The sequence below is a fragment of the Dermacentor albipictus genome, chromosome 10 (genome assembly GCF_038994185.2).
Source record: "Dermacentor albipictus isolate Rhodes 1998 colony chromosome 10, USDA_Dalb.pri_finalv2, whole genome shotgun sequence".
In the NCBI taxonomy this organism is placed as follows: domain Eukaryota; kingdom Metazoa; phylum Arthropoda; class Arachnida; order Ixodida; family Ixodidae; genus Dermacentor; species Dermacentor albipictus.
In genome coordinates, this window is record NC_091830.1 from 92117368 (window position 1) to 92142834 (window position 25467).

Genomic DNA, 25467 nt, shown 5'->3' on the forward strand with positions numbered 1-25467 from the left:
CCTACCGCTTAAAATCATGTGTATAGTGTTTACTAAAGGTGACATTGCTCTAAATCACCGCTTCGTACATGTTTTTCTCTTTATTTTGTGAGAGCAGTTCGCAGTAACGATTGCTAAATCTCGCGGGCATCCACGTTTCTTCATCGTTCCCCCTTGCGCCATCACTTCTCGTTGTAACAGTACTACGCATTCTTTGTCTTTATCCGAGACACCAAAAGTCCTCCCTCGCTTTGTAATAATGGAGACACGGCACGTACAAACGATGTTTTTCCACCCACCTGGGGCTTTCGCATTGCGAGCGATGCTTCCGCGACATGCCATGACAGCGCAGTAGCTTTCACAGGGTGCTGCTAAACCCAAGGGTGGGGAATGAAATTCTGGCCTTGGCAGCCATACTTGGAAGAGGCGAATTTCCAGAAACTCCGCGTACCAAGGATCAGGTGAGTCGTAAAGAACACCAGATTGCCAGTTTAATCTGTATTCGCCAATGATTGCGTGCCTTACAATCCTATCGTGGTTGTGGCACGGAAGATCCGTCAATTTAGTTTTAATTTACTGATCGCCGTTCTCGGGAGAGAAATCTCATTTCGTCTATCTTGGTAGTGTTTCTTTATTTTCGTGGTTGTTCCTGCTGTTACGTTTCGCCTACGACGCGCGGTGTAGCCGGCGCGGATGCAGCAACAGACGCCGGGGCTTCGTTCAAAGCGGCGGACATTTTAGCCCGTTCGGAGCGGCCGCGACGCATCCCCACCGAGCGCGTCCCGGCATGTTCAGTGCGACGTGTCTTTGTGTGTGCGTATGTGTGTGTGTGCCCACGCTTGTCAAAGCGCGGCAGCCGGGGAGAGGAGCTCCCCAAGTGTGAAGCGAGGAGGTCTGACCGGCGCCGGCCCGGCTGATGCGTCACCTCCTTGTCTCTACATGTCTCTCAGTCCGTCCGTGCCCCACCGTCACGTGACGTAGTCCCGTGACCTTCCCTCTTGCCCTCAACTCCGAGAGTATAAGAGCAGCTGCCCCCGGACGCCAAGAGAGAGGCTCCGATTTCTTCTGTTGAGTAACGTGCTCTCCCGTCTCTCTACTTCGGTCGACCTGACCGCCCGCTCTTTGCGATGCTAGAATAAACAAGTTGTTCTGTTAGCAGTCGCCTCATGCTTTGCTGGGACCTTCGGATGCTTCCAGTGTGCCCCAGGCCGCCAGGCCAACGCTACCCTTGGGGCTTGCGACCCATTTGCAACAACGGGCGCCAACGGTCCGGTTGCAACAACGGGTGTCAGCACTGAGGTTCCAACAGCTGGTGGCAGCGCTGAGATTCCAACAGCCGGTGCCATCGATGAGGTTCAAACATCTGGTTGCCAGCGGTGAGATCGCGACAACGGAGGCCAGCAGCGAAGTTATGCGGTTGACTGTATGCTGAGCAGCACAACGACCATCCGGGAGCAGTGCAACGAGCCCTGTCTGATGACTGGTTGCCTGCAGCGGAACGACTGCGCTGAATTCTTGGCTGCGAGGTTTGGTGAGTGCGGGACTTTCTTCTTCTGAGTTTTGCCAGGCTTTTGGTAGTGTCAGAAACAGAGCTGGTAATTGTGGTTGTCGTTGCTGCCGGGTTAATTTGCGGCAAGACAATAGTAGGCAGTAGAGAAAGCAGCATTCAGAGCAGCCATGGATTTGAAGTCGTTGCGCAAACCGAAATTGTTGGAGCTTGCAAGAGAGTTGGGTCTGGATGTCTCAGACAAACTCAGAAAACCAGAACTGCTAAGGGCTATTCTTGAGTTAGGAGCTGAGGATGACAAGCTGTCGGAATGCCTTGAGACCATTGAGGAGAGGGAGACGACAAAAAGACAGGAACGCGAACTTAAAGAACAGCAACAGCAACAGCGAGAGCAACAAGAGAAAGATGAGCGTGAACGTAAAGAACAGATAGAACGAGAGCAACAAGAGAAACAGATAGAACGAGAGCAACAAGAGAAAAAAGAAGAGCGTGACCGTCAACACGCTTTAGAAATGAAGCGTCTCGAGGTAGAGATGGAACGTGCTCGTAATGTAAATCAGGCACACGGTGCAGGAGAACAAGTATTGTTCAAAATGACTGACCTGATGCGGCCGTTTAAGCTTGGAGAGGACATTGGTTTGTTCCTGGTTAACTTTGAGCGAACGTGCGAGAAGCAGGGGTTCTCTCGGGAAACGTGGCCACAGCGCTTGCTCACTTTGTTACCCGGCGAGGCTGCCGACGTAGTCGCTCGCTTGGAGAGAGAGGAGGCAGAGGATTTCGACAAAGTGAAATCGAGTCTGCTAAAAAAGTACAGGCTGTCATCGGAGGCGTTCCGTCGGAAGTTTCGGAAAAATGAGAAAGGCAAAAGTGAGTCGTATACAGAGTTTGCCTACAGGCTTATGTCAAACATGCAGGAGTGGCTCAAAGAAGAGAAAGCGTTTGGTGACCACGAGAAAGTTCTGCACTGTTTCGAGCTAGAACAGTTTTATAGTCGGTTACCTGAGAACGTGCGGTACTGGGTCTTGGATAGGCCAGACGTTAGTACGGTAGCTAGAGCCGCTGAGCTAGCCGAAGAGTTTGTGACGCGTCGGGCTCGCGGAGCTAAGGACGGTCAAAAGGGTGAATTTGGCTCCAAGTTTGAGAGGCCGAAGTTCACGCCCATGAGAGCAAAGGGGGACACACGTAGTGCGGATGCGAGTGAAAGCAGTCCGACCGAACGTAAGGAGACAGCGGCAGCCGAAGCCGAACGCAGAAAGCGGTTCGAGGCGAGGCAAGCGCGCGTGTGTTATGCGTGCCAGAAGCCGGGTCACTTTTCGGCTCAGTGTCCGGAAACAAAAACTAAAGTCATGTTTTTGTCATTATGCAGCACTGACGAGAACATGAAGCTTCTCGAGCCTTACATGCGAGACCTCCTCGTGAACGGGAAAGAGTGCCGAGTGCTTCGCGATTCCGCAGCTACAATGGATGTAGTTCACCCTTCTTACGTAGAACCCGATATGTTCACGGGCGAGTGCGCATGGATCAAGCAAGCCGTGGAAGCTCATAGCGTGTGTCTACCCGTAGCAAAAGTGCTTATTGAAGGTCCTTTCGGAGCACTTGAGACGGAGGCGGCAGTGTCATCTATGCTGCCCCCCCCCCCCCAGTACTCGTACCTATTTTCGAACAGGTCCGATCACCTCCTGCGCGAGAAGGGGCTTTTGTTTGGTGAGGCTAGCGTTCAGGCCTTAACCAGATCGAAGGTTCGGGAGCTCGCTGCAAAGGCGGTAGTTGCGGGGCCGACGTTGTCGAACGATGAGAAAGGGTCGGAGGCGCAGCAAGCTGATATTCAGAGCACGCCCGAACTGAATAAAATTGAGCCTGTAGCGTTAAAGGCACCAGATACTGGAGAGGAAATTCTCGATGCGGGAAAGTTAGAAGAGCTATCTGCAGACTTGCTCATCGCGCCTACGTCAGACGGACTTAATAGGTTGCTAAAAGTCAGCCGGTCGGCTTTGATAGCCGAGCAAAAGAAGGATGGCAGCCTAGAAAACATACGCTGCATTGTCAAGGAAGGTATCGCCAAGAAAAATGCTCGCTTTGTGGAAAGAGGTGGGGTCCTGTACCGGAAGTATGTAGACCGCAGGGGAGTGGAGTTCGATCAGCTGATCGTGCCTCAATGCTATCGTCAGGATCTGTTGCGCTTGTCGCATGGGGGTTCGTGGTCCGGCCACCTAGGAGTTAAGAAAACTAAGGACCGTCTCTTGCAAGAGTACTATTGGCCAGGGTGTTTTCGGGACGCAGACCACTTTGTGAAGACATGCGACACCTGTCAGCGGGTGGGCAAACCAGGGGACAAATCGAGGGCGCCGTTGAAGTTGGTACCTATCATTACGGAGCCTTTTAGACGGCTCGTTATTGATACAGTGGGACCTCTGCCGGTAACAGCCACGGGGTACAGACACATTTTGTCTGTGATCTGCCCAGCGACAAAGTTCCCTGAAGCAGTGCCGCTTAAAGAACTCAGCTCAGTTGAGATAGTCAATGCACTACTGTCCATATTTGCACGAGTTGGTTTTCCTGCGGAAATCCAGTCAGATCAGGGCACAGTGTTTACTAGAGCTTTGACGACAGCCTTTCTCGAAAGGTGCGGGGTAAAGCTGTTACACAGCTCAGTACACCACCCCCAGTCGAATTCCGTTGAGAAGCTCCACTCCGTGATGAAGCGCGTGTTGAGAGCCTTGTGGTTTGAAGAACAAACTGACTGGGAACTGTTTCTGCCTGGGGTGATGTTCGCATTGAGGACCGCGCCGCATGCGGCTACAGGGTTTTCGCCAGGTGAGCTAGTGTACGGTCGCTCGCTGCGATCTCCGCTTCGCATGCTTCGAAACGGATCACTGCCCTCTCCAATGGCTGCAGACCATCTCTTTCACAAATGGCCGCCTCCTGCACTGGAGCCTCGCTTTGCAATAACATTCCTTTGAGGTGCGTTACAAAAAGGGGAGTCTCAACGGTAACGCCGATGGCTTAAGTCGAAGCCCCTAACGTGGGAATCAGCCTCAAAATTGTTTGTTATTGATGTTTCTCTTCCTGAGGCAGGATTTTTAACATATTGCTTTTGTGTAGTATTTCAAAGTGATGATGTGCTTTCTAGTGCAATTTTCCGATTTGTGGACGCGTTCTGGGTGCTGCTAGACTACTGTAAGGAACTAGGCAGTAGTATAAAAGGGGAAAGAGCCTGGCATGGCTTAGTGAGGGTTGTGCCGTGCTTGCTGACTGAGCGGCTGAGTTTCGGCGTAGTTCTAACGCTTGCTGGGAACGAGAGAAAAATGACAACTCTCCCGAAGTCACTTTGCAGTGTCCTGTGTGAACCTGAACGTGAGAACGAGGCCTTCTCGGTGCGCTGCGCTCAAGAAACGCCGAGGGACGACCGACTTCGGTTATGAGCATCATCGAGCGACATCCCTCCGGACAGCGGATGCAGTCCCCTGACCATCGGGATCTCCTTCCCCCGGCGGGGCGGTCTGTTACGTTTCGCCTACGACGCGCGGTGTAGCCGGCGCGGATGCAGCAACAGACGCCGGGGCTTCGTTCAAAGCGGCGGACATTTTAGCCCGTTCGGAGCGGCCGCGACGCATCCCTGCCGAGCGCGTCCCGGCATGTTCAGTGCCACGTGTCTTTGTGTGTGCGTGTGTGTGTGTGTGCCCACGCTTGTCAAAGCGCGGCAGCCGGGGAGAGGAGCTCCCCAAGTGTGAAGCGAGGAGGTCTGACCGGCGCCGGCCCGGCTGATGCGTCACCTCCTTGTCTCTACATGTCTCTCAGTCCGTCCGTGCCCCACCGTCACGTGACGTAGTCCCGTGACCTACCCTCTTGCTCTCAACTCCGAGAGTATAAGAGCAGCTGCCCCCGGACGCCAAGAGAGAGGCTCCGATTTCTTCTGTTGGGTAGTGCTCTCCCGTCTCTCTACTTCGGTCGACCTGACCGCCCGCTCTTTGCGATGCTAGAATAAACAAGTTGTTGTGTTAGCAGTCGCCTCATGCTTTGCTGGGACCTTCGGATGCTTCCAGTGTGCCCCAGGCCGCCAGGCCAACGCTACCCTTGGGGCTTGCGACCCATTTGCAACAACGGGCGCCAACGGTCCGGTTGCAACAACGGGTGTCAGCACTGAGGTTCCAACAGCTGGTGGCAGCGCTGAGATTCCAACAGCCGGTGCCATCGATGAGGTTCAAACATCTGGTTGCCAGCGGTGAGATCGCGACAACGGAGGCCAGCAGCGAAGTTATGCGGTTGACTGTATGCTGAGCAGCACAACGACCATCCGGGAGCAGTGCAACGAGCCCTGTCTGATGACTGGTTGCCTGCAGCGGAACGACTGCGCTGAATTCTTGGCTGCGAGGTTTGGTGAGTGCGGGACTTTCTTCTTCTGAGTTTTGCCAGGCTTTTGGTAGTGTCAGAAACAGAGCTGGTAATTGTGGTTGTCGTTGCTGCCGGGTTAATTTGCGGCAAGACAATAGTAGGCAGTAGAGAAAGCAGCATTCAGAGCAGCCATGGATTTGAAGTCGTTGCGCAAACCGAAATTGTTGGAGCTTGCAAGAGAGTTGGGTCTGGATGTCTCAGACAAACTCAGAAAACCAGAACTGCTAAGGGCTATTCTTGAGTTAGGAGCTGAGGATGACAAGCTGTCGGAATGCCTTGAGACCATTGAGGAGAGGGAAACGACAAAAAGACAGGAACGCGAACTTAAAGAACAGCAACAGCAACAGCGAGAGCAACAAGAGAAAGATGAGCGTGAACGTAAAGAACAGATAGAACGAGAGCAACAAGAGAAACAGATAGAACGAGAGCAACAAGAGAAAAAAGAAGAGCGTGACCGTCAACACGCTTTAGAAATGAAGCGTCTCGAGGTAGAGATGGAACGTGCTCGTAATGTAAATCAGGCACACGGTGCAGGAGAACAAGTATTGTTCAAAATGACTGACCTGATGCGGCCGTTTAAGCTTGGAGAGGACATTGGTTTGTTCCTGGTTAACTTTGAGCGAACGTGCGAGAAGCAGGGGTTCTCTCGGGAAACGTGGCCACAGCGCTTGCTCACTTTGTTACCCGGCGAGGCTGCCGACGTAGTCGCTCGCTTGGAGAGAGAGGAGGCAGAGGATTTCGACAAAGTGAAATCGAGTCTGCTAAAAAAGTACAGGCTGTCATCGGAGGCGTTCCGTCGGAAGTTTCGGAAAAATGAGAAAGGCAAAAGTGAGTCGTATACAGAGTTTGCCTACAGGCTTATGTCAAACATGCAGGAGTGGCTCAAAGAAGAGAAAGCGTTTGGTGACCACGAGAAAGTTCTGCACTGTTTCGAGCTAGAACAGTTTTATAGTCGGTTACCTGAGAACGTGCGGTACTGGGTCTTGGATAGGCCAGACGTTAGTACGGTAGCTAGAGCCGCTGAGCTAGCCGAAGAGTTTGTGACGCGTCGGGCTCGCGGAGCTAAGGACGGTCAAAAGGGTGAATTTGGCTCCAAGTTTGAGAGGCCGAAGTTCACGCCCATGAGAGCAAAGGGGGACACACGTAGTGCGGATGCGAGTGAAAGCAGTCCGACCGAACGTAAGGAGACAGCGGCAGCCGAAGCCGAACGCAGAAAGCGGTTCGAGGCGAGGCAAGCGCGCGTGTGTTATGCGTGCCAGAAGCCGGGTCACTTTTCGGCTCAGTGTCCGGAAACAAAAACTAAAGTCATGTTTTTGTCATTATGCAGCACTGACGAGAACATGAAGCTTCTCGAGCCTTACATGCGAGACCTCCTCGTGAACGGGAAAGAGTGCCGAGTGCTTCGCGATTCCGCAGCTACAATGGATGTAGTTCACCCTTCTTACGTAGAACCCGATATGTTCACGGGCGAGTGCGCATGGATCAAGCAAGCCGTGGAAGCTCATAGCGTGTGTCTACCCGTAGCAAAAGTGCTTATTGAAGGTCCTTTCGGAGCACTTGAGACGGAGGCGGCAGTGTCATCTATGCTGCCCCCCCCCCCCCCAGTACTCGTACCTATTTTCGAACAGGTCCGATCACCTCCTGCGCGAGAAGGGGCTTTTGTTTGGTGAGGCTAGCGTTCAGGCCTTAACCAGATCGAAGGTTCGGGAGCTCGCTGCAAAGGCGGTAGTTGCGGGGCCGACGTTGTCGAACGATGAGAAAGGGTCGGAGGCGCAGCAAGCTGATATTCAGAGCACGCCCGAACTGAATAAAATTGAGCCTGTAGCGTTAAAGGCACCAGATACTGGAGAGGAAATTCTCGATGCGGGAAAGTTAGAAGAGCTATCTGCAGACTTGCTCATCGCGCCTACGTCAGACGGACTTAATAGGTTGCTAAAAGTCAGCCGGTCGGCTTTGATAGCCGAGCAAAAGAAGGATGGCAGCCTAGAAAACATACGCTGCATTGTCAAGGAAGGTATCGCCAAGAAAAATGCTCGCTTTGTGGAAAGAGGTGGGGTCCTGTACCGGAAGTATGTAGACCGCAGGGGAGTGGAGTTCGATCAGCTGATCGTGCCTCAATGCTATCGTCAGGATCTGTTGCGCTTGTCGCATGGGGGTTCGTGGTCCGGCCACCTAGGAGTTAAGAAAACTAAGGACCGTCTCTTGCAAGAGTACTATTGGCCAGGGTGTTTTCGGGACGCAGACCACTTTGTGAAGACATGCGACACCTGTCAGCGGGTGGGCAAACCAGGGGACAAATCGAGGGCGCCGTTGAAGTTGGTACCTATCATTACGGAGCCTTTTAGACGGCTCGTTATTGATACAGTGGGACCTCTGCCGGTAACAGCCACGGGGTACAGACACATTTTGTCTGTGATCTGCCCAGCGACAAAGTTCCCTGAAGCAGTGCCGCTTAAAGAACTCAGCTCAGTTGAGATAGTCAATGCACTACTGTCCATATTTGCACGAGTTGGTTTTCCTGCGGAAATCCAGTCAGATCAGGGCACAGTGTTTACTAGAGCTTTGACGACAGCCTTTCTCGAAAGGTGCGGGGTAAAGCTGTTACACAGCTCAGTACACCACCCCCAGTCGAATTCCGTTGAGAAGCTCCACTCCGTGATGAAGCGCGTGTTGAGAGCCTTGTGGTTTGAAGAACAAACTGACTGGGAACTGTTTCTGCCTGGGGTGATGTTCGCATTGAGGACCGCGCCGCATGCGGCTACAGGGTTTTCGCCAGGTGAGCTAGTGTACGGTCGCTCGCTGCGATCTCCGCTTCGCATGCTTCGAAACGGATCACTGCCCTCTCCAATGGCTGCAGACCATCTCTTTCACAAATGGCCGCCTCCTGCACTGGAGCCTCGCTTTGCAATAACATTCCTTTGAGGTGCGTTACAAAAAGGGGAGTCTCAACGGTAACGCCGATGGCTTAAGTCGAAGCCCCTAACGTGGGAATCAGCCTCAAAATTGTTTGTTATTGATGTTTCTCTTCCTGAGGCAGGATTTTTAACATATTGCTTTTGTGTAGTATTTCAAAGTGATGATGTGCTTTCTAGTGCAATTTTCCGATTTGTGGACGCGTTCTGGGTGCTGCTAGACTACTGTAAGGAACTAGGCAGTAGTATAAAAGGGGAAAGAGCCTGGCATGGCTTAGTGAGGGTTGTGCCGTGCTTGCTGACTGAGCGGCTGAGTTTCGGCGTAGTTCTAACGCTTGCTGGGAACGAGAGAAAAATGACAACTCTCCCGAAGTCACTTTGCAGTGTCCTGTGTGAACCTGAACGTGAGAACGAGGCCTTCTCGGTGCGCTGCGCTCAAGAAACGCCGAGGGACGACCGACTTCGGTTATGAGCATCATCGAGCGACATCCCTCCGGACAGCGGATGCAGTCCCCTGACCATCGGGATCTCCTTCCCCCGGCGGGGCGGTCTGTTACGTTTCGCCTACGACGCGCGGTGTAGCCGGCGCGGATGCAGCAACAGACGCCGGGGCTTCGTTCAAAGCGGCGGACATTTTAGCCCGTTCGGAGCGGCCGCGACGCATCCCTGCCGAGCGCGTCCCGGCATGTTCAGTGCCACGTGTCTTTGTGTGTGCGTGTGTGTGTGTGTGCCCACGCTTGTCAAAGCGCGGCAGCCGGGGAGAGGAGCTCCCCAAGTGTGAAGCGAGGAGGTCTGACCGGCGCCGGCCCGGCTGATGCGTCACCTCCTTGTCTCTACATGTCTCTCAGTCCGTCCGTGCCCCACCGTCACGTGACGTAGTCCCGTGACCTACCCTCTTGCTCTCAACTCCGAGAGTATAAGAGCAGCTGCCCCCGGACGCCAAGAGAGAGGCTCCGATTTCTTCTGTTGGGTAGTGCTCTCCCGTCTCTCTACTTCGGTCGACCTGACCGCCCGCTCTTTGCGATGCTAGAATAAACAAGTTGTTCTGTTAGCAGTCGCCTCATGCTTTGCTGGGACCTTCGGATGCTTCCAGTGTGCCCCAGGCCGCCAGGCCAACGCTACCCTTGGGGCTTGCGACCCATTTGCAACAACGGGCGCCAACGGTCCGGTTGCAACAACGGGTGTCAGCACTGAGGTTCCAACAGCTGGTGGCAGCGCTGAGATTCCAACAGCCGGTGCCATCGATGAGATTCAAACACTGCCAAGAGGATATTTCGTCAGACTCAACTTTGTGGATGGAACGTGGTAAGAGGTTTCCGACTTTCGTGATAAATTAGTGGTATAAGCAATGTTCGCAGCTGCTTGCTCGCCTCGTTTCTCCTTCTGGTGTTCCCGTTCTAAGATCCGAGTCTTGCGATACGATAGGATCGTAAACTATCTTTACCACTGCACCGTGTCACGTGGTGGCGCGCATAATGATAAGTGCCTCTCAACTCGCCTAGCCCCTTTTCTTGGATCCGCTCTGATCGCTGGTACACAATAAGGTGCGACTTACGACTTCCTCTTCAGCAGTACCCTGTGACAACTATGTAAACACCTTTTGTATGGATTTGTATCGTTACGGGGCTTGTACGGGGTTTCCACAAACCCCGTTCATGCTGTAGCGACTTGATGTCGCTATAACGATTGTCCATGTTAGTTGGCCTGTTGCTTTCATTGTTCAAGAAGCTGACTGCTACCATATCTTTGCAAAGCAAACCACGTACCGCGGCCTTGTCAGGACGTCGAGCCGTAACTTTCAGCAAAAGATGGCGTAAGCTTTTGCGCGCTAATTGATGAATCTGCTTTATTGCCTGCGCTCGCCCAAACTAATCTGGGGCCTCGAAATCACAGGCAATCCTTGGCTCCTGCTGCTCTTGTTAACGCAAAGAGAGATCTCTAACTGAGGCATTCGTAAAATTCGGTCAGCCGCAGTCATTTCCTTTGGAATTTTCGGATCATTTTGAGGAAATATTGATCCTGGCGTGACAAAAAGAGGTCCCCCCGTAATAACATTGCGGCGATATGTTCATACGAAGCATATGTAATGTTAGAAAGATCTTTTACAGAGCTTAGAAAAGTTCGAAAACAATGGATTGACTGCGCTAGAACTTTTCAACAACAAATGTTTCAATGAAATGGCGTATGGGGAGAAATATTTTTGCGATGATTGGCATAGCAGCTATTTCCACTTTTTAGAGCGCAGCACTTTGGCGTCCGTTCCTGGGTTTCGCGTCGTCGTCGGCGTTGTCGGCCTCGTAACCAGCTCGCCGACGAATCTGCTCCGCCGCCGCGCATGCGCGCTGTGGGCTCTCCGGGCGAGGGAGGATGATGGAAGGGAGGAGGAGAGACTGTGGAGGAGGGCTGGCTACACAAATGGCTCTTTGGCGTCCGTTCCTGGGTTTCGCGTCGTCGTCGGCGTTGTCGTCGGCCTCGTAACCAGCTCCGCCCCCCTTTCATCCCCCCAGCGCTAGCAGCGACCGACTGATACCGCTTTCGTGAGTCCGCTACCGCACTCACGAAAGACGTCGTGCACTTCCTGCAACTCGCATTAACCGTCCATCGATCCACACCGATGTTAGTAGTGGGGGACTTTAATGTTGACATAAAGACAAACAGCAATTTCCTAACACTTATGCGGGAGAACATCCCGTTCCTCTCGCTCGTAACGCGTCCCATGGCTGTGACAACCTCGCGAGGCACTTGTATAGATCTCGTCTTTGAGAATCAAGCATTGGTGTACCAAGTCGAACATATATCAGTCTATTTCTCCGACCACAAAGCTTCCTTCATGACTGTCAAGAACTGTTAGTGGAGTCTTTGTTAAAGGAATACGTGTGAAAAATAAAAAAAAAAATTCTGTGATAGCGCATACATGTGTTGCTCGATCTCTTTGCCTCAATCTATCGAAAAGGTGAAACAGCTTATTTGCTGCGCTCAAATTTCGCATTAGGAAGTAACGTAATCGTCGGTAATTTTTTATGGAATATAACGGGTTATTCGATAAAAAAATTTTCCCGTGATTGTGAACATATTCCCTAAATTATACGCGGTATGTTTACATTTTATATATATATATATATATATATATATATATATATATATATATATATATATATATATATATATATATATATATATATATATATATATATATATATATATATATATATATATGTACATTACTTGCACTCCCAAAACTTCGTTTGACCTGAAGTGACGGCGATGTATGAGAATTTTGAAGACTTCATAGTAGGAGTCATTTCCATTTCACAGCCTGAGTCCTCTCGCACACCAGGAATCTGAAATATCTTGGTGGTGTAATCTTGCTTCGCGTAATTGTCGTATCATTCGCTATCACTCAGGCTGCTTCGCCTTTCCGGTGAAACTGCAGCCTCTCTCTCTTTCTTTTGCTGTGAGTCTGAGTATAAGCGCTGCTGCCGATGACCGTTGTTGATTATGACTTCGAGTTAATCCGGCTTGGCGTCATATCGGTTACTCAGTGAATTATACAGGGAGCCCAAACTATCATGCACGAAGACTTGAAAAAATCACAGTTCTGTTACTTGAAGATATTATAGTGCATATTGTTTCCAGTACAGCGGAGTAGCCGCCAGTAATTCTTTCAGTACTGAGATAGAATTGGGTAATTTCAATTAATTAGCGAAGTCGAGAAGTACTGTGCTGATTATGAAAGCGTGAATTAGGCATTTGTAGGCATGCTCAATTTGCACCTAACTGAGTTCTTTCCCGCGATGTACTAATTGCGAACATTTTTTCTGGTAGGCAAAGAAAACTCGCAGAATATGAAAAGTACCACCTGACTGCATTCCCACCCGCATCATAAAGCAGCGCCCTCAAATAAGCTGATTAATAGCAACTGTGTTGCCTGTCACAAGCAAACTCGAAGAGACAGCGCATCAGTTACGGAAGGAGTACCAACAGCAGGTTTCGCAGCTTCACAGCTATTCCTTGCTCTCATTTCTACGTCACATTCATTACCCGACGCGCAAGGCCGACTGATCATATTGATAACAAATAACCTTGATAATGCAACCGAAAGCCTTCACTAACCACGCGCGAAATGTGAAAAGGAATGTAATAGGCTTAGAATATTTCAAAATCCAGGCTTTGCTCGCACCGCATCCAAAATGTATGAGTGCCGCTATATTTGACGCTATAAACTTGCTTCGGGCCAAAGGCAAATTAAAGGGACGGTTCTTGTTTTTATCAGAGTGTATACGTGTTGCAAAAACAGGTTCATTGCATAAAATAAACCTGAGATAGACAGACCAGGGAGCCACCCACGTGTTGTAAAAAGGCAAAAGCGATGGGTTCAGAAAAGTAAATATACCACTTCTAAATGAGCCCAATTGGCAATTGGGACGTCTGCAAAAAACAAAAAGAAATGAAAGAAAGAAAGAAAAAGACACCTGATTTCAGTGTGCCCTTATTATCTGTGAATTCCTACGCGCCATTCAACACCAGCTGCTGCCTAGAGGACGCGTTCGAGTAGGTCTCCTGCACCTTCGCAGCGCAATGTCCGCTTTATCACATCTTCAGTAGCTTTCTTGATGACCGACGCCGGAATTCTACGGCTCACATCCGTTATCCTTGCGTTGAACTAATCTGACGCCGGAATTCTACGGCTCACATCCGTTATCCTTGCGTTGAACTAATCTGACGTATGTAAGCAGGATCTTTCACATAATCCCAAAGAAAGAAATCGAGTGGAGAGAAGTCAGGGGACCTAGCTGGCCAATTTACAGGCCCGTGCTTTCCAATCTATTGCGCATGAGAAATGGCATGCAGCTAGTTTCGTGCTCGGCTGCTGCTGTATGCGAGTGCCCCATCTGGCTGGTACCACAGAAGTGGAAGATGGGACAGCGGAACTTTGTTGAGAAACTCATCCACCACTCTTTCAAAGATTTCGTCCACGTAACGCTGTCCAGTCAGTGTGTGATCGAAGATGAGACCGATTATAGCACCGGCGTAAATTCCCTACCAAACATTCAACGACCACTGGTACCGGTGCCAATTGCGTTATACTCAGTGTGGAATGCAGTCACTGCAATAGTGTGCATTATGCAAATTTACCTGGGCGTTTCTGCGAAAATCGGCTTCATCTGTGCACATTATGCGGTTTGAAAAGTACGGTGACACGTCAGCTTTTGTGAGAACTCAAATTGAGAAATCTCCGCGATTCTATAGGTAACTATTTTCCAAGTATTGGTGTTGGTTAAGGTGCTACGGGTGAAAGGGCATTGTTTAGAATAGTCCAAACTGATGACTTCAAAACTGGTGCCTGGGTGGCCACGTCCCACACGCTAGCATGAGTGTTTGAGGCTATAAATGCTAGAACAACTGTGCGTAGGCTGGGACTCAAAGATGGAGTCCCCCGCCGCTATTTGTTGAAGCTGCCGACTTTTCTCAGTATTAACAATTTCTGATGATAGTCGATGCGTTTGGTGCTCCACCAAACTTGCACTACTGATATATATTTGCGCCATTTGTAGCTCAGAAGACAAGGATCATGCTTACTTTTGCTCATTAAAGAGACATAGCGACTGGGACAAAACAAAACGCAACTTTGAACCTTTGCACTGATGTTGTGAATTCACTTTTGTGCTGATAGGGTTCACACCCGCCGTGGTTGGTCAGTGGCTATGGTGTTAGGCTGCTGAGCACGAGGTCGCGGGATCGAATCCCGGCCACGGCGGCCACATTTAGATGGGAGCGAAATGCGAAAACACCCGTGTACTTAGATTTAGGTGCACGTTAAAGAACCCCAGGTGGTCAAAATTTCCGGAGTCCCCCACTACGGCGTGCCTCATAATCAGAAAGTGGTTTTGGCACGTAAAACCCCATATATTATCATTTGATAGGGTTCGTGGAAAAAAAAAGAAAGAGACGATCCGTGAACAATGTACGCTAAAACAAACGCTATCACAGCTTGTTTGCAAAAACACCAAACGCGTGTCACTTCAGCTGTGGCTCGGCAGATAAGAACTATCTCGACCATGATGTTTTCCTTCATTTGCTTTAGTTCTTTCTGGCTATATCGGAGGGAGCCTTTTTGAGGGCAGTGCTTTCTAATGCCGGTAGGAGCCCTGTCAAATGCTATTTTTCATATTTCCTCAGGTTTTTACATCAGTCGGGAAAATTCGTACGCAATTTGTACATCACTGAAAACACCGCATTTACATGTCCCTTGGTTGTGCCCACAAGTTCCTCATTGATACTTCGTTAATTAGGATAGTACGTCTCGAGTTAGGTAACTATTTACAGATACCTAAATAAATCTCAGTAACGAAAAAAATTACTGGTAGCTGCTACACTGTAGTGGAAACAATATGTACGAGGTTTTCTACGAGTAGCCCATTGCTCTTTTCTTTGAATCTTGGCGCATGATAGTTAACAGGAACGCCCTGTTTATATTTATGACTTCTGCATGCAAGTGACGATGTTTCCATCCAGAATAAATGTTGGAAATTATTAGAACAGTTTCCTTTTTCAGGAGCCGTTATCATTGCCTACTGAAAAGAGAAGCAATAGTAAGACACACATTATTCACGTGCATTTCGCACGCCGTTAATAAAAGACTCTGCCTAAGGGGTCACTGAAGTCTACAGGTTTCTTTTTCTGGGTCAAAAAGTACGCAAAGCAATTTGAAGCGAGGTGAACATATAACAACATATATTCTCTTGGCATAGGCTACCCATACCTTTAGATATAATTGTTGAATCGCTATCTCCTTCTCCTTTCAAAAATATACTGAACTTTATCCTTTGCGTATATTTAAAAAGATTGTGTATGTCCACGGTGTTTACAGTTGAAGATTAAAACAATATTGAAGTGAGAAAAGACATGTGAGGCCGCCGCCGCTGATCCTTTTATTGCGCTTGTCCTCCTATTGTCGCGATTTCAAGAAATAATGCCTAAGTACGAAGTCCGAACAAAATTTTAGGTGAAAAGGTCGAGGCAACTCAAGAGAAGCCTCAGATGATGTGGGTGACAAAACTCTGGCAATGACATTTCACGTGAGGGGGATAGGCTTCCGCATCGCGGGGGGGGGGACTCCCGTAGTCGGCGCCTATGAGTGCAATTATCATTTTAGAGCGGGCGCTTTCTCTTTGGGCTTTCATAATATGCAGCTAAAGCATCCCATAAATTAAAATAGGATCATTCGTTGTTGGAGAAATTCACCTGTATTGGTGCAACGCTAAAAAACGGGGCTGCTGAACGAGAAAAAAGCGGGGGGGGGGGTTAACCAAGGGGACTGATTTTTATTAGTCATATCGTAAGAAGCCAACAACCAGTGACACCAAGGACAACATAGAGAAAATTACTTGTGCTTAACAAATGAAATAAAAAAAACGATAAGTTAATGAAAATGAAAGTGGATGAAAAAACAACTTGCCGCATGTGGGGAAGGATCCCACAACCTTTGGTATGCGAAGGTTGTGGGATGGATTATTTGTTACAATAAGGGCAACTAAGTAAGGATAGTTAGATTTATCAATTCTAACTACCCTTACTAGACTTGCTCCCCCCCCCTCCCCTTACTGCAGGCACATCGCGCCTCGATCTTTCTACATTCGCCCCTCGTTATAAGATAGAATATTTTGAGAAGTTTCTTTTTCATTTTTAGTACGAGTACACATTAGACTTGATCTGCAAATCGCGTATGACGCAGCAGTCATGGAAGGGTCATTTACCTTCTGTGTGTTGGCACAATGGCAAATAATGAGCAATTTTCTTGACGTCTGCTTTCCAAGCCTAGAACGACCTTCTTGCCCGCCTCACTATGATAATGAATCATCAGTAATAGAAGTCTGTTAGCGAAGACCCTCTGGTTTTGTAGTCAACGGCTGCCCTACAAAGCCAACCGGCTTATATATTGCCTGTATTGACGCTGTTGAAGGACAAAAATAAATAAACAAACAAACAAGTAAGTAGCAAGAGGTAACATGTGCTGCCATCAGGGTGTACTGCAACATATATTAATAGGAATGATGTAAAAGCTATCAAATGTCACACATCGCAAAAGTAGATGAAACGACAAAATTTACTAGCGTTTGGAGACTTCATTCACGCAGAATTATTGAATTAAATTACCTCCCGCCATAAAGTCGCAGCATCTACTGTGCAGCATACTCGCACAATGAGGACGCAGCTGCAGGTGGCATGAGCGTTCACTACGCAGGTTAAACAGGCTGGAATTGCGGCATGTGCTGGGCACTTGTTTTCCCACATATCTCGAGGCTAGCACGCGCGTTAACGCAGCAGGTGCACGATAAGCAAGTGTCAGGAGTTCGTGCATAGCGTCGTATCTGTGCGGCATGTTACAGGCATGATAGCAATGCTTCGTATTAGGAATTCATAGCAGCTGCGTATGCAACGAAATGAAAGGCGCCATCCTTGAATCACATGCCTCGAGTGTCACTTGAAAAAAAAAAAAAAACTGTGCATATAAATCAAGGTCCCCAAAGTCCAACATGTGCTCCAGAAATGATCTTAAGTTCGCACTCACTAAGCGACGTGGTGATAAAGCTAAGAATTATATGCTTCTTCTCGCTGAATAGACAGGAGTACGAAAAGCATGCTGTAGAGGCTTCAATTTTTTAAAAAAATTGGGTGTTCGTAAGCTATATAACGTACCACTACCACACGTCTTTGTGCTAACATATTGATGAATTTTTTTCCGAACAAAATAGTGTCGAGCACCTATATACGCGATGTTCATATATGCATATTATAGCCAAAAGATGTACTAGAAACGGCTTTCAGAATAGAAATACGTGCGTCAACAGGTCAGACACTGCGAAAATACGTGCTTTGATAAAAAATACAACTGCTGAGGACTCTTTATGAAGACTTGAAGAGTCATTTCTCTTGTGTAAGTGTTTCGAACCATGTGATCATTTACATTTTACGCTTATTAAGTGTATACAAGGTGTCCCAGCTGAATTTAGCCAGAGTTCAAAAATATGCATATGCCACGCAGCTGGACAGAACAAAGGCAATGTTGTTTGGCGTCGCTTGGAGATACTCAAACTACTTTTTAAATTCCACATAATTAGATAATTAATCCTAATTAATTAATCAACTTATCAAATATTATAACCAGATGAGAGTGCCATGGAGAAAATTGCAGAGTAACATGAAAAACTCCCGATACAGCTTTCTGTTGCTCAATGCGTTCTACATAAAAGTGTTTTGCCGGACATAAATGCAGCCCGCAAATGCACGCAAAATTGCCGTGCTACTGGCCACTCCAAGTACTTTGCGTCCATTCGCCCGCTTCTTCCATGCTCACTTTTATCTACCACGTATTGAGCAACAGAAAGCTGTATCAGAAGTTTTTCATGTTGCTCTACAATTTCCTCACTGACATTTTTCATTTCATTATATTTGAGAATATGATTCATTAATTAGGAATAATTATGTTATTAGGCGGAATGCAAAAAAAAAAACCATCTGAGCGTCGCCAAGCGAGGGCAGATACGATGACCTTAGTTCAGTCCAGCTACGTGGCATTTGGACATTTTTAACCTTTGGCTCAAGTTAGCTGGGACACCGTGTATATGTATGCCACCCAGCTTACACAGCAAGTAGAAATCTTTCAGGACAGTGTTGCGTACTGAATACATACTGAAGGTAGTGGGCTTAACTATTGCAATAGATAAGCTGTATTTTCTCCAAGTTCAATTTCCTTTTCCCTTTACATGTACATTTCAAATGAAAGGACATTTATAGACTTCTTTGATTCATTGCCGGTTGGCTTCGTTTAGCTGTTAGACTATGATGAGCTATGAAATTTCTTCGATTATTATGCTTTTTTCGCGATCCGTCATGTTAACGACTCAGACCTTAAGTTCTTAGCATCAGAGTGGTACAAAGAAAAAAATCACACGAATTTCACAAATATGCATGCAGTAATTTAACCTTGCAACAATTTAACGGGTCATCTTCAGTTTTTAATTGCTGTAATGGATTCCACACAGAAAGACAAGAAATTAGGAAACGGGAAAAGTATAATTCTTGTCGCTACCTAGGCTTTTTACGTTGTCCTAAAAATGCGCTCAGGTACTTTTGTTACTCTTGTGCAATAAATGTTCAATGATGCATCGAAGAACACCATCATCAGCAGCATCATAATGATCCTATTTTATGTTACTTTAGGCCCTTTCCTGAGATCTCCAACTACCCCTGTCCTGTACCAAACGATTCCACCTGGTGCCTGCAAATTTTCAAACTTCATCAACCCACCTATTTTACTGCCATCGTCGACTGCGCTGCCCTTCTCCTGGCACCTATGCGGTTACCCTAATGGTCCAGCGATTATGTAACCTATGCATTACGTGGCTTGCCAAGCTCCATCTTTTTCATCACCGGCGACTTGTCAATGGTAAGAGTTGGTTAATACCCAAATAATACTTTATACTCAAATTTAAATTTCAGTTTTTTACGCTATTACTTTTTTTCATGGTGAAAAAGGCACTTAACGTAATCGGAGAAAAAAAAAGGAACGAACGAACTACTGAATTGCGCTGGTACTTACGAAGAGGGGCCCAGAGATTGCCATGATCTCACGACTCGGATACCCGATGTTAGTTATATTCGCCACTGGACCATAGGCTACAAGAAGGTCAACCTGAAAGAAAAAAGATAGGAAAAAGATGCTTTCAGCAAGCAAATATTCAGCACTCGGAACAACCAGGCCATGGCGTTCATATGTACGTCCGGAATGTAGAAAGATAGCTGTCGAATTCGGCTTGGTATTGGCATGAGCTCATGCAAGATATCTTGGCCTACAATGCCACCATAGGACAATACGTCTGGAAGTGGTGCATATATAATGTTCTCTGACACTACTGCAGACATATTTAACGAATTTATGATCCATTAGATTGAGGGTAGCTTATTAAGCCATTCTATAAACACATCTTTTTTTGTAGCATACTTGTAATATTTTTGCACAGAGTATGGAACAACAAGAGAAACTTACGCCCTAGTCCAGTATCGGGCTCCCAAACACGTGTAATCAAGAAATTTTTATAGACGTTTACATCGGCAAAACGCGTTCATCCAGAAGTGAGATGTTTTTTATCCCCTAGCTGTGGATGAATAATCTGTGGATAGGTCCAAGGTAGGAAGCCGAAAATAAGCAGGGTGGGAAACAGGCAGAAGCAAGCTACAGTACCCGAAAAATCAGATTATCTATGGCGATCCCGATCATGATATTTTCCTAACATGTCTAACCATCAAATTTAGGGCGACTCACGTGACATCATCGACGGCAGCAGAGCTCGCAGCGCTCCTTACCTTCCTTCACTGCATCCGTGATGAACCGCCACACAGGTGAACGCTCTTCTGCGATTCAATGCGGGTACTGCAGTCTCTACTATCAGCTTTACGATGCAGGCTGCAAGAACAGCTATTATTTAAGATTACAGAGACGATGCACTCAATAAGTGATGCAGGCCATGAAATAACCTTGCAATGGCTTCCAAGTCACTGCGGGATTATCGGTAATGAATGGGCCGATCATGCTGCCCGCTCAGCCCATACGGAGGACCACCACGTATCAATGCCACTTTCCAGAACTGACGCCGTGCGGAAGCTCCACCTGCTTGCTAGCCAGTGCACCACGTCGCAATGGAATGAGCCACATTTCAGAAATTCCCGACAATACTCCTTTGATGCCGCATTAAGCCTTCGAGTCCCATCAGCGTTTCGCCATGGAGATGGCACGCTTTCGTATCGACTGTGGTTGGGCGTGTTAGGAATAGCCGTACGGGGTGGCAACGTGCCAGCTTTCAGCGCGCTGTGCGTGTTCCAAGCCCCCCGGACGACACGCCCTTCCGAGAACTGCCGATGACCGGCAGCCACGTGGCGCGCTGTCACCTCAGGAATGTGGTACGGAGCAGAGTTCCACGAAGCCCTCTGACGTCAACTCCGAGAGCTGTGCGGCACTGAGAGCTGTGTGTGTGTGCAACACGAACATTGCCGTCCACGGGGCTCTCGAACGTGTTCGCCTTTGTGTGTGTAGGCTCGAACGTGTTAGCCTTTGTCTGTGTGGGCTGTAATGCGGGGCGGCGGCAAGTTTACAATGATTGGACGAACGTTTCCGACCACCCGCATTCCGTCCACGCCGAGCGATGACGTCGAACTATGACGTCAAGCGGAGAGCTTATAAGCAGCGTTTGCCGACTGCTAGAGTGTGCTCGTGCTCGTGCTCGTGTCGTGCTCGTCGTAAGGAGCTGAGTGCTCGTTGTTATGCTAAAAATGTAGTATGAGCTGTGTGCTCGAATGCTGTTTGCTGAATGTTAATCTTGCGGGCTCCATATGGGAGTCGCGCTAGACTGCCAATGTATCTTGTCTTAAAATGTGAAATCCTGTAAATAAATCCTGTTAACCGAGTTCCTCATCTACGACCTTCGGCTCCTTGAAATGGTGGCAGCGGCGAGGTAGCCCGACGACTCCTACATCTGCTTGACAGCGGTAGGATCGTCCGACAACTCTGACAGGCGTTGCTTTTACAAAAACCTATGCGCTCCGCATAGGGATGGCCGACACGACACCGCAACCTGTGACAACTGCGGCCATCAATAATCGATTAGTCATATTTTGTGCGATTGCCCGAAGTACAGTTCATGCAGGGAATCTCTTCGCCATGAACTCAACCAGCTGGATGACTGACCACTATCGGAAGACGAAATTCTACGCCATGGACAGGCCCTAACGTCTAAGACGAAGGACGTGCAAGCGCTGCTGCACTTCTTGCGATCTACTGGCCTTTGCGAGCGCCTCTAACTGGAACTCCCTTTGTGTGTGTCTCTGTCTATGCATTTTTAACCCTTTCCCATCTGTCCTCTTTCTAACCCCTATATTACAAACCCAGTGTAGGGTAGCAAACCGGAGACTAATATCTGGTTAACCTCCCTGCCTTTCCTCATCATCTCTCTCTCTCTCTCTCTCTCCGATATCTAACATGATTGCCGAACAGCAGGAAGTATTGATGTTTGAAATAGTTTTTACCAGGTTGTAATAGCTAAGTGTATATACCAGTCAAATGATCTCCTAATTTGAAGTAAGCTATATTGAGCAGAATTGAGTGTTTTTAAATGTGGAATACATCATCATCATCATCATCATCATTAGCCTAGTTACGCCCACTGCAGGGCAAAGGCCTCTCCCATACTTCTCCAACTACCCCGGTCATGTACTAATTGGGGCCATGTTGTCCCTGCAAACGTCTTAATGTCATCTGCCCACCTAACTTTCTGCCGCCCCCTGCTACGCTTCCCTTCCCTTGGAAGCCAGTTCGTAACCCTTAGTGACCATCGGTTATCTTCCCTCCTCATTACATGTCCGGCCCATGCCCATTTCTTTTTCTAGATTTCAACTAAGATGTCGTTTACCCGCGTTTGTTGCCTCACCCAATCTGCTCTTTTCTTATCCCTTAACGTTACACCCATAATTCTTCTTTCCATAGCTCGTTGCGTCGTCCTCAATTTCAGCAGAACCCTTTTCGTAAGCCTCCAGGTTTCTGCCGCATATGTGAGTACTGGTAACCCACAGCTGTTATACACTTTCCTTTTGAGGGATAGTGGCAACCTGCTGTTCATGATTTGAGAATGCCTGCCAAACGCACCCCAACCCATTCTTATTCTTCTGGCTATTTCAGTCTCATGATCCGGATCCGTGGTCACTACCTGCCCTAAGTAGATGTATTCCCTTACCACTTCCAGTGCTTCGCTACCTATCGTAAACTGCTGTTCTCTTCCGAGACTGTTAAACAATACTTTAGTTTTCTGCAGACTAATTTTCAGACCCACCCTTCTGCTTTGCCTCTCCAGGTCAGTGAGCATGCATTGCAATTGGTCTCCTGAGTTACTAAGCAAGGTAATATCATCAGCGAATCTCAAGTTGCTGAGGTATTTTCTATCAGCTTTTGTGCCCAATTCTTCCCACTCCAGGCCTCTGAATACCTCCTGTATACATGCTGTGTATAGCATTGGGGATTTCGTATCTCCCTGCCTGACGCCTTTCTCTGTAGGGATTTTGTTGCTTTCTTTGTGGAGGACTACGGTGGCTGTGGAGCCGCTATAGATATCTTCCAGTATTTTTACATATGGCTCATCTACACCCTGATTCCGTAATGCCTGCATGACTGCTGAGGTTTCGACAGAATCAAATGCTTTCTCGTAATCAATGAAAGCTATATATAAGGGTTGGTTATATTCCGCACATTTCTTTATCACCTCATTGATAGTGTGAATATGGTCTATTGTTGAGTAGCCTTTACGGAATCCTGCCTGGTCCTTTGGTTGACAGAAGTCTAAGGTGTTCCTGATTCCATTTGCGATTAGCTTAGTAAATACTTTGTAGGCAACGGACAGTAAGCTGATCGTTCTATAATTTTTCAAGTCTTTGGCGTCCCCTTTCTTATGGATTAGGATTATGTTAGCGTTCTTCCAAGATTCCGGTACGCTCGAGGTTATGAGGCATTGCGTATACAGGGTGGCCAGTTTCTCTAGAACAATCTGACCACCATCCTTCAACAAATCTGCTGTTACCTGATCCTCCCCAGCTGCCTTCCCCCTTTGCATAGCTCCTAAGGCTTTCTTTACTTCTTCTGGCGTTACCTGTGGGATTTCGAATTCCTCTAGGCTATTCGCTCTTCCACTATCGTAATGGGTGCCACGGGTACTGTGTAAATCTCTATAGAACTCCTCAGTCACTTGAACTATCTCATCCATATTAGTAACGATATTGCCGGCTTTGTCTCTTAACCCACACATCTGATTCTTGCCTATTCCTAGTTTCTTCTTCACTGTTTTTAGGCTTCCTCCGTTCCTGAGAGCCTGTTCAATTCTATCCATATTATAGTTCCTGATGTGCGCTGTCTTACGCTTGTTGAATAACTTAGAAAGTTCTGCCAGCTCTATTCTAGCTGTAGGGTTAGAGGCTTTCATACATTGGCGTTTCTTGATCAGATCTTTCGTCTCCTGCGATAGCTTACTGGTTTCCTGTCTAACGGCGTTACCACCGACTTCTATTACGCACTCCTTGATGATGCCCATGAGATTGTCGTTCATTGCTTCAACACTAAGGTCCTCTTCCTGAGTTACAGCCGAATACCTGTTCTGTAGCTTGATCCGGAATTCCTCGATTTTCCCTCTTACCACTAACTCATTGATTGTCTTCTTGTGTACCAGTTTCTTCCGTTCCCTCCTCAAGTCTAGGCTAATTCGAGTTCTTACCATCCTATGGTCACTGCAATGTACCTTGCCGAGCACGTGTACATCTTGTATGATGCTAGGGTTCGCGCAGAGTATGAAGTCGGTTTCATTTCTAGTCTCACCATTCGGGCTCCTCCACGTCCACTTTCGACTAACCCGCTTGCGGAAAAAGGTATTCATTATCCGCATATTATTCTGTTCTGCAAACTCTACTAATAATTCTCCTCTGCTATTCCTAGAGCCTATACCAAATTCCCCCACTGACTTGTCTCCAGCCTGCTTCTTGCCTACCCTGGCGTTGAAGTCGCCCATCAGTATAGTGTATTTTGTTTTCACTTTACCCATCGCCGATTCTACGTCTTCATAAAAGCTTTCGACTTCCTGGTCATCATGACTGCATGTAGGGGCATAGACTTGTAGTTTCACAACAAGACCTGCCACCCTCTCGTTAATGCTATAGAATTCCTGTATGTTACCAGCTATTTCCTTATTAATCAGGAATCCGACTCCTAGTTATCGTCTCTCCGCTAAGCCTCGGTAGCACAGTACATGCCCGCTTTTTAGCACTGTATATGCTTCTTTTGTCCTCCTAACCTCACTGAGCCCTATTAAATCCCATTTACTACCCTCTAATTCCTCCAATACCACTGCTAGACTCGCCTCACTAGATAGCGTTCTAACGTTAAACGTTGCTCGGTTCAGATTCCAATGGCGGCCTGTCCGGAGCCAGGTATTCTTAGCACCCTCTGCAGCGTCACAGATCTGACTGCCGCCGTGGTCAGTTGCTTCGCGGCTGCTGGGGACTGAGGGCCGGGGTTTGATTGTTGTATTCATATAGCAGGTTGTGGCCAAGTACTACACCAGGGTGGCCAATCCTGCTCTGGTGAGAGAGTGCGTTACCGGTTCTGGTCACCGGGATCAGGCCGCAATCCAGGCCTGTTTGTGCAATTTTCTCAACACACGGTTTTTTTTTTTTATTTTCCGGTGGAGAATTTCGCGGCACCGGGATTTGAATCACGGTCCTCTTGCACTGGAGACGGATACTCTACCGTCCCCGCAGGAGTTATATTAAAAAATAAATTATGGGGTTTTACGTGACAAAACCACTTTCTGATTATGCACGCCGTAGTGGAGGACTCCGAAAATTTCGACCACCTGGGGTTCTTTAACGTGCACCTAATTCTAAGTACATGGGTGTTTTAGCATTCCGCCCCCATCGAAATGCGGCCGCAATGGCCGGGGTCCGTTCCCGCGACCTCGTGCTCAGCAGGCTAACACCATAACCACTGAGCAACCACGGAGGGTCCCGCAGAAGTTGTACGCCTCATTTAACCTACCGTAGTGCCCTATTTGATCAGTCAATGTGGACGAATCTGAGCTCGGTTAT

At 48.0% G+C, this 25467-nt stretch overlaps 1 protein-coding gene across 3 annotated transcripts in view; it reads right to left on the bottom strand.

Annotated features, from left to right (window-relative positions):
• The window catches only part of LOC135918124 (lipase member N-like), a 76388-nt gene that overhangs the window by 32541 nt on the left and 18380 nt on the right, over positions 1-25467 (bottom strand). For all 3 annotated transcript variants that reach the window (XM_065451785.1, XM_065451784.1, XM_065451783.1), the window contains exon 5: positions 19394-19486. In XM_065451785.1, the coding sequence (XP_065307857.1) occupies positions 19394-19486 (93 nt within the window). The remainder of the gene's footprint in view (positions 1-19393; positions 19487-25467) is intronic.